The 9,447-nt window shown below is 46.0% G+C and overlaps 1 protein-coding gene across 2 annotated transcripts; it reads left to right on the forward strand.

Annotated features, from left to right (window-relative positions):
- The first annotated feature begins 5,773 nt into the window (after positions 1-5,773).
- LOC112874949 (glutathione S-transferase T1) lies at positions 5,774-9,415 on the forward strand. 2 transcript variants are annotated; one of them, XM_025938573.1, is made up of 7 exons: positions 5,774-6,054; positions 6,117-6,190; positions 6,382-6,442; positions 6,883-6,936; positions 8,117-8,196; positions 8,640-8,845; positions 8,926-9,415. In XM_025938573.1, exons 1-7 carry the CDS (start codon positions 5,987-5,989, stop codon positions 9,133-9,135), a joined length of 753 nt encoding a protein of 250 aa, XP_025794358.1. In that variant the 5' UTR covers positions 5,774-5,986; the 3' UTR covers positions 9,136-9,415. The 2 variants fall into 2 exon arrangements, with proteins under 2 accessions (XP_025794358.1, XP_025794359.1); XM_025938574.1 differs by lacking the exon at positions 6,883-6,936.
- Positions 9,416-9,447: the final 32 nt, after the last annotated feature.

A 9,447-nucleotide genomic window follows, 5' to 3' on the forward strand; every position in this document is an offset into this window, starting at 1 on the left:
CTATGAATACCTTGTCATGAATTGTGTTCCTTGCTCGTGTGAGGGTATTTTTAAAAATGACTGAATTTTAGTTTGTTCCTGCTCAATGAAGTCATACCTCAATTCATTTTAGTATACGAGTTGGTAGAATTATGAAAATTAAAGGAGTGGAGAATTACATCTCTTTTCTTAAACATACGCCAATACTATTTAAGATGTTGATCAATATTACCATACCTTTAGTTATTTTATATTTGTATATATCGAACTGTTATACGAATTTATAGTTACTTATCGAATCGTTCCATGAATTATGCCGAATTGTTGTAACATCTACCCTATGTTAAAATTCTAGGTCCGGCCGACCATATGCATGCATGAGAAAATTCAACCAGCACATGTGCAGTGTGATCAATTATTAATTAGTTATTACCAGCTAGCTAGCTAGCTATCTAGTTGCCCCTAACAGATATATAATAATAACGGCGCCATTATTAGAATTTCCATCAATTAATCGATCAACCAAAGCATGCATGCAATTCATTAATTAATCTGCTAAGTCTAGGCTTAGCTAGTCACAAATTAATCAGTTTAATTTCGAGATCAAACGACATGCATGCATGTCGCATATATATAGGTGACCAAATAAGCTAAGTGTGAAATAAATAAAATTGTTTGTAAAATACATACCATCCAAATATTGCTTGCATTGCTCTTGGTGGAGATACATTTTAGGTGGCAGCGTGCGCATGCCTCTCCATACAGACGCATATGTGTGTGTCTATTATTCAAGGGCGCCGCCGCTACATGTAAATAATTATATAAATAAATTATATATATATGAAAAAATACGTATATAAACCATACTATATTATACACATATGCAGAAGAGCGTGAAAATTAAAGAATTTCTTCAGTCCATCGATGATGGATCAGATGACATGATCCATGACGCAAATGAGAGCACCTAACCTATACGCTGATATGTTAATTTAATGAATGAATGAATTAGTAATTATCTGTGGATTATGCAATCGCCGCCATGTGCATCCCGGCCCCTCCATCTATCTTAAGGATCACCTAACCAAGACACCAAGTCCAGAGACAGTTTAGTACAAACGGATACGGTCATAGCTGTATAAAAATATAGAATAACTAAACTCTATCTCAATCGGTTGGCTTAGACACTATCACCACTGATACTTGTGTTACATTCATATATGGATTTCGTCAATCTTAAAATCCAAAACAACCAATCTTCCATATGTGTGTTATATGAGTAGTTCTTGCCTTTGTGCTATATATGTTTTGCCATAAAAGGAGAGAGAAAAGAATAAGAAAATAAAAAGAAGAAAGGATGCAAACTAAGTTAATTTGTTAGGTCACACCTGAGTTCATAATTTTTTTACTAGAAGTGTTATAACAATTGCAATGTAGCAACATATAGTGATGAAGTTACAAGGTGTCATAAAAGTAGCCATTGAGACCAAACAGAAAACATCACTCACTGCTACGTGATGATTTTGTGATAGAATGAGGTCAGCCAATTTGTCATAAATCGACCAGGATCCCACATCTAAGTATATGGCGAAAAATAGAAAGGCAAAATAAATAGAAAAATTGTTGCTCCCACGAGTCGAACCTATGACCGATCGATCGAATGTGGAGAGTCTCAGCACTACCAAAAGTAATATATTTCTATTAACTCTAAAAATAAGTGTGATCCACATGTCAGTTGCTAGCTAGAGCAATAATGGGTATATTGTTTGCCGACACGGCGTATACTGCAAGAGACTCACCTGCGTGCTTCTGTGGCAAAGACTAGAGGCGTTGATGCGCAGATCTGCAACGGCCCATGACGGGTATATTGCTCATTGTAGCGGCTAAGGGAAGAACTCCTAATTTTGTTGGTGCTATCAGGATTTGAGTAGAAGGAAGAAGATCCTGATTTCGAGCTACAATTAGGTTTACATTCAATTCCAATTGGCGGTACAAGTTGATAGGTTCTAGTTCATGGTAGCAAAATCAAATATTGATTTCGACCTTTTTCACGGGTTGACTATATATTACGGTGAAGTATGTTTAGACCTTTTTCAACTCTGATCGTCAGTTTGTTGGTTGTCCAAAGACAAATAGCTGCTTGTTTCACCGATATTTTGGTTCTTCAGTTCAATATTTGGTACTGGAAAAGTAACACAAATAAAAGCTTTCATTGCCGTCTTAATATCAATTAAAAGCTTTCACAGTGCTTGGTAAACGGCTGCAGCTGCGACTGGGGTTGCAGCTCTATTGACCGATTGAAGTCGGCCGAGCAGCGGTAGAAGCTGCAGAAAGTAGACCCCCTTGTGTCCAAGGCAAGTGTAGACCCCTTATGTCCAAGGCAAGTGTTCCTAGCTGCCGCAATAGCAGTTAAAGTATTTTAAAATTTTTTTTTGAACGAACCACACACGATGAGTGCGTTTCTATTGATATTTGATATAGCAGAAAAAGATACAAGACTATAATCCTAGGAGACCATAACCGGGAAAAAGAAAAAATACGGTTGGTTTGGGGCATGAACGCGCGCCGAACTCAACTTAACTCAACAACTCAGACCGGTTGGATTGGGACGTCGACACAAGCCACACCACTTGTCTCCACAAGACAACTCAGCCTAGTCGGGTTGGGATATCGACACGGAGGAGACCACTCCGCTGGGCGACGGAGGCAGAATCGAAGCCTAGCCGTTGCGGCTAACAACCATCTCCATCTCGTGAGGTCTCCGTCGAGTATGGCCCCGCGCCGATAGGGAAACGAGAAAAATAGACCGCACCTCCACCGCCATGTGGGACCCACCATCGTGGTACCACTGCAACACCATTCACCATCCAACAGGGTGAAAACACCGTATCCGGACCACACATAGGCTGCCTCGCAGTTGCCACCTTGATAACACAACATGCGGGGGCCTCGCCACATCCGCAGTTGGACTCTATCTCGCTCGTCGCCTCGCCGAAGACGCCACTCGCGGGGGCCTCGCCACGCCCACTTCAGTGCTCCGAGTCGCAAATCCGTCTACTAGGTCACCGTCAAGAAAATGAATAATGTTGCCCTGTTTCCAAGAACCCCATCAAAACAGCCGAGCCGCGCCCGCCGGACGACAACATCTCGTTGCACCACCCACGCAAACAGCCTTCGCCATCATGCCATCATGCCAAGTTGTCGTCTACGCCGTCTTCCGACAATGTACCGCACCAGAGTCGCTGAGTAAGGCTAAGCAACCTGCCACAGTCCGCTACAAACCTAGTCATCCCACAATGTCATTGCTGCAAGCGCCGTCCTCCAACGCAGTCCCACACTGCACTGACAGTTGTCAAGCAACGCCAGCCGTGGCGGTCCGCTGCAAGAAGACGAAGACGACACCCATGCGAGGATCCTAGGTGCTGGCATAACATTGGTCGCCACCATGAGGGCTCGGCAACCCCCTTCGAGCCTACCATCTGCACCAGCTACCTTGCCGGGCCACCGGCAGAGCCACTGACCAACGGCGACACCGGCAATGCCAATAGGTCTGAGATGGTCTCTTCAAACGATGTCTTCAAGGAGGTGATGACGCCAAAAGGTGCCGCTCATCAAACACCTTCCAAGCAGCTATTTCTTAGACATAATAGTATAATCAAAGGGGCGGAAATGAGTAAATGAGCCTTGGGGGAGGCAACATTAGACGCGATTTATCAGGTGAGCAGAAATCTGTGCATCTTACTACAGTTTAGAAGAGCATATAGGGATTCAGAGAAGAACATTCGCGGCACATCATCATTAGAGCTCGTATCATTATTATTTTCTAGCCAAAGAATATGTCATCACATAACAGCCTATGAATCTCTATGATGCTGGCGCAAGCATAGAAAAAAATGAGAGGAAAAAAAAGGAGTGGGCCGCTGCACTGCAAGTACACGAGTTTGAGTTGTCCCGGTATATACCTCGTCTCCTTGCGCTAGGGCGATTAGAATAGAGCGAGTAAATACAGCTCGGAATCAAGCAACGGACCGTGGGCGTTTGGGAATCTAATGGTCCAGTTGCGAAAGCTGCCGATGCGGCCGTGTATAAATACGCGGCAGCAACGGCGATGCTAGGCATCAGCACTCGGCAGCTGTCAGCGCTGAACGGGTAGCATCACACAAGCACTCGTTAAGGATCAGGCATTGTGCCCACGGCACTGAAAGGACACAGGCACCGAGAGTCAGCCGCACAATGGCGGGGGGCCTCCCAGCAGTCACAGGTCCAACACATCTCATGCGCCAGCTGCTACACGAAGGTTAGGCCATCCAAAGCATCACTCCGTGCAATGCACGTCGAGTCTACTTATGAGGAAGGCAACCGACGGACCACTGAGCGCGATAACAAACAATATCGGGCCAATCATAAGCACAGTCTGTTTCAATCCCAACAGATGATACCCCCAACAGGGAGAACGACGCCCTAGGGCGCCGTCGCCATCGCCACCAGCAGGAACGCCGGCCAGGCTTTTGCCCGGAGAATCCCATCCCTGACTGCACGCACTTAGCCCGGCATCCAAGACCACAGCCACGGAAGTGCTCCCGGGTGCAACGCTGCCGCTATGCCTCCTCGAGCCGCGGCTAGCTCATTGCTTCACGCAGCCTCGGCCGCCGCTGCCCACGCAGACATGCCGAAGCCCCGCGCTAGGTGCCGCCCCCAAGCTCCGCGCCGCCCGCTACCGCACATGGCCACCACAACCGTCGCCAGACCGTCAGCCCCCGCTCCTAGCTTCACACCGGCCATCAACCACGGGCAGTGCCGCCTCCAGATGCAGCCGCAAACCGCGCCACCCCCCACCTTCACGCGCAGCCCCACGCCACGTGTGTCGCGGCGCCGTCGTCGCGCTGCGCCTCCTCCTCCCCTTACGGCTGCCCCCTCGCGGCCACAGGCGCCGCCAACCCGCCTGCGCGCTCGACACCTAGGCCCACGCATCCGTGAGCACGCGAAGCCGCCGCGGGACCAGGGAGTGCCGCAGCACGCCCCCGAGGCGGGGGCCTGGTGCCGTCCACGTGCGTGCGGCCACCGCTCCGTCGCCGGCCGGGGCGTCTCCTCCGCCTCGCCTCGCACTTGCTCGGTCGCACAACCACCGAATCTAGCCGTCGTAGTGTCGGATCTGTGGCCCTCAGGCTCCGTCGTCACGGGGCGCCGCCCACATCGGCTAGCCCCCTCAAACAACTCAAGCGGCGGCGCCCGCCCAGAACCGCCGGAAGACGGGGAAGAGGCCCTACCGCCGTCCTCGTCGTGAGCCGCACGGGCTTCCGACGGCTCGCGGCGGCGCGGTGAGGGATTTGTCGGGGTAGCAGGTGGCGGCCAGTGCTTCTGCGCCGCTCGAGTCGCCCACGCGGGGGCGACGCAAGTGTCTCAGTGGTTTTTTAAAGTTTAGGGTTTAGAGTTTTAGAGTTTAGAGTTTGTTGACGCTATTATAATCATTTAGAAAATAGTGCAACAAAATTTAGAGGCCGCTGTAATATTGCGTAGCAACCTTCACTTAGTCCTAGAAGCCATCCCTATCCTCATTAAAAATAACTTTATTATACTATTATTGGAATTTAAGCTTGCTATAGTGACTACGGAATCAATCTCAGTTTTTTTTTTCTGAAACAGAATGAATCACAGAATTGTGACTTGGAGAAACCTTGCTCAGGGTAAAGTTATTTTTATTCATTATTATTTTGGAGAAATTCTTACCTTAGTATGATACGGTGAAACATGATTGCTACAATACCATCCAAAGCAATATCTTGGCTATCATGTCCGGAACATTGTTGCTGACTGCTGAGGATGCAATTTTGCCTACTCCTATTTCGTTCGGGGAGTTACTCCGAGCCGTTATAGCGGATATCTAGACTCTTTCCTGTCTGCGGCTGCGCCTTTTCCGCGTGCTCCGCCAAGCAGCAGCACCAACAACAGGAGGCTAGCAGCAGAAGAGCAGACCAGCAAGAGTCGGAGAAGCCTCCCTAGCTTCGCTATGCAGCCCATCAAGGTGTACGCCGACCGGCGGTCGCAGCCCTCGCGAGCCGTCATCATCTTCTGCAGGTATTCCGTTCGGTTCCCTAGTCATCTGGCCGCCGATTCTTGATTTCAACCTCCGCTTGCAGGGTGAATCAGATCGATTTCGAGGAGATCACGGTGGATCTGTTCAAGTCTCAGCACCTATCCGCCGAATTCAGAAGTATCATCCCCATATCCTCCTGATTTTGTTCATTTTCCCTTCTTGAGAGAAGAGGGCAATGGGGGGTTGTAATTCTTCCAACTTCGTCAAATTGAGTGGCAATTCTATGCGATAATACTTCGTATTTGCCTATCTCATTAGTATTTGCAGTGCTTCTCGAGGTACGCTGATTGCTTCTTTTGTCTCTTCAGAAATAAACCCGATGGGACAAGTGCCTGCAATTGTTGATGGAAGATTCAAACTATTTGAGAGGTACACCCTCTCAAAGCTTTGACCAACTCTCATGATTTATTATTTGCTTTCTTACCTTCTCAAACTTTGCTGAAAGGTCATCCACGAACAACCACATACATAGACTCAGTGCATTCGACTATACTTAAAGTATTAGTTTTTCCTTGTTTTCTGTTGATAGCATGTTCTAACATTTTTTCTTTGCCTTTTACGTGTTGCTTAGGAGCTGACATATTTTTATTCTTACAAGCGCAAATGGGGATTGGGGAGGTACCTGATACCTAAACGAAAACATTCTGGACTTACTAATGAAATAGTTTAATTACTTTATGATATAACTGGGATTCTAGGATCACGCGGTTACTATGTCATATATGTAATTGTTTTTGACTTGCTTAAATTATGTTTCTAGTTGTTATGATATTTGATCTTTCATGATGAAACTTGTCCTCTTGTGACAGTCATGCTATTTTGAGGTATCTTGCGTCCGTGTTCCCTGGAGTTGCGGATCACTGGTGCGTTACATATCAGCAGTGACACTCAACTTTTTTCATTTTCTAAAAGTGCTGCTTATTTTTATCTTTTTAGGGATATGCCGCTCTGTTTTTTGGTTGGTGCTGAGTTACATAATGTAATTTATGACTATTTTATTTCTCACAAGTTCTTTAGTCATTGTTGGAGTCTTTCAACCACCAGATTGTTCAAATTGAAATGTGAATATAATGATCAATTTAGTAACATTTTAGATTCAGAGTTTCCATTGAATAGCTCTGGTTTACTTCTGTGCCACTGAATATCACCTTTTGTTCATTATATGCCATCAGCACCATTAGAGCTCTGTTAGTTGATGTAAAAAGGCACTTTTGCCCCTGCATATGGGCTCTTGCTGCTGTTTCAGGTTCTGCTTGTGCAGTGGTGCTGCTATTTTTTGTGCAGCTCTTGCATCAGCAGCTGCTGCTTCTAGTTAGGTCTGGTGGTGGATGCACTGCTGGTGCAGTTTGCAAGTCGAAATGAGACCAAAATATAACATATAAACAGGAATCATGTTCAGAAGAGCAGACGAGAGCAAATTACACATACAAGTAGCATGTCCATCTCCCAAATGAGAGTGAAATAACACATTCAAGTATTTTGAGAGGTTGGGACTTGGGAGGTATTTGAGTGTATATGTTATAAGGAATGACATAGTATAAGCATTTCTGAAAACCTTGTCAACTTTCCTGCAATGACATAGTATAAGTGTTTAATGAAGTTCAATCAAATGTGTAAGGCATTACACTGCTTGGATGCTACACCGGGATTGCCCCCAAGCACACAATCAACCAACAGATTGCCAATCAAGTGCTTCGGGATCATCACTGGTGCAAGATATCAGATGTGGGACTCTGTTGGGCACGTCACTCTGCAGCAGGAGACCCATGACCGACAGCTATGAGCTCCTCCAGCCTTAAGCCAATTCTCTATCGGCACACTTTCTTCTTGTGGGGTGGGGGTGAGGGTGGGGGGTGGGGGGTATGCAAGTTCTTGTGCGTGGTCGACTCTTAGTCACCGTGCAACAGCTGCTGACCTTGGTCGAAGGCAGCGCAGCGCTTTCATGGCTTGACATGATAATGCATTTGTCAATTGTGATGAGAATTCTATATCTTCCTTGAACCTTGGTAATTCAAGTGACTGCTTATATCCTTTTTCATATAGGTATCCTGCTGATTTGTTCACCAGAGCCAAAATTGACTCAATCTTGGATTGGCATCACTCAAATTTGCGTCGTGGTGCAGGTGAGAACCAAAGTTACTCATGGGTTTGGTTTCGCTAGGCTGCGGCGGAGTTATGATTCACCATGTAGGGTGTTTGGTTTGCATCCAATGATGGGTGGCTAGTTCATCATAGGGTCATGCCATATCTTTGAAACGATGATTCCATTTCTTATTTTTGTACCAGCCTTGTGTTTATAAGAGACATGATGATGATGGAACAACCCACTCTATTCCTCAAGCTGAAGAAGTGGTTTATGCTTGGGGTTGGCACTATATGATCTATTAATTGTTTGGTTCCTCAGACCAGAAACCTTAGATGTGTTCACTAGAAATTATGCCAACTGAGTTTATTTGTCGATGAAATTAACTATGCTTCAGAACTGTGATGAGCATCTACAGTTTCCAGCGGACACAATCACGAAAATTTGTCTCAACTGAGCCCTTTTGATTGTTTGTACTTGCAGCAACCCTTGTAATGCACACAGCACTGGCTCCCTTTCTTGGTCTTACGACAAGTCCTGATGCTGTAAAACAAGCAGGAAAACTTCTAATGCAGTCACTAGGAAGGATTGAATCAGTGTGGCTGAAGGGTGATGCAAAGTTCTTGCTAGGTAGCCCCCAGCCATCAATTGCAGATCTGAGCCTTGTTTGTGAAATAATGCAATTGGAGGTATGTGTGTTTCCTGCTACTATCTTGAGTGCTGTTCTGACTTGTGAGATTGTTCTTAACGGCAATATGTAGCTTTGCAGATCCTTGGCAATGACGTACGTGACCGATTTCTGGGAGCTCATGAGAAGATCCTCATCTGGATGGATAACGTGAAGAAAGCCACCAGCCCTCATTTTGAGGAAGCCCATGAGCTCCTTTTCCAAGTGAAGGCCAGCATGCTAACCAATGCTGCTGCAGCAAACCAGACTTCTGAGCCAAGCACGAAGCTCAGAATTGCGTCAAAGCTCTGAGCTGTAGCACCAAAAGAACTACAGAAAGGGGAAGATACTGTTGCAAGTATAAATAGGACATTGAAATAAGTGTCGGGAAGAGATGACGGGCGCTGTGAACATTGTGGTGCGTTGTATAGATCAGCAAGTAACCCCCACCTTACCAAGTGGTTCCTTGCGGATCATATTATGTTGTCCGTGATGAAAATTTAAAACGAAGCTGGAGTTGTATGAAAACAGCTTATATACGCTGCACATGATCCTGACTAGTGCATCCATTGCCTGAATCGACTTCTGTCAATGTCTGAATCATTATTTACTGTGCTCAACATA

The sequence above is a fragment of the Panicum hallii genome, chromosome 9, assembly GCF_002211085.1.
Source record: "Panicum hallii strain FIL2 chromosome 9, PHallii_v3.1, whole genome shotgun sequence".
Lineage (NCBI taxonomy): Eukaryota > Viridiplantae > Streptophyta > Magnoliopsida > Poales > Poaceae > Panicum > Panicum hallii.

Coding starts and splice junctions, on each gene's coding strand:
- LOC112874949 (XM_025938573.1), top strand. CDS start 5,987: ATGCAGCCCATCAAGGTGTACGCCGACCGGCGGTCGCAGCCCTCGCGA. Junction 6,937..8,116: donor CCTGGAGTTGCGGATCACTG/GTGCGTTACATA, acceptor TTTTTCATATAG/GTATCCTGCTGATTTGTTCA. Junction 8,846..8,925: donor GTGAAATAATGCAATTGGAG/GTATGTGTGTTT, acceptor GTAGCTTTGCAG/ATCCTTGGCAATGACGTACG.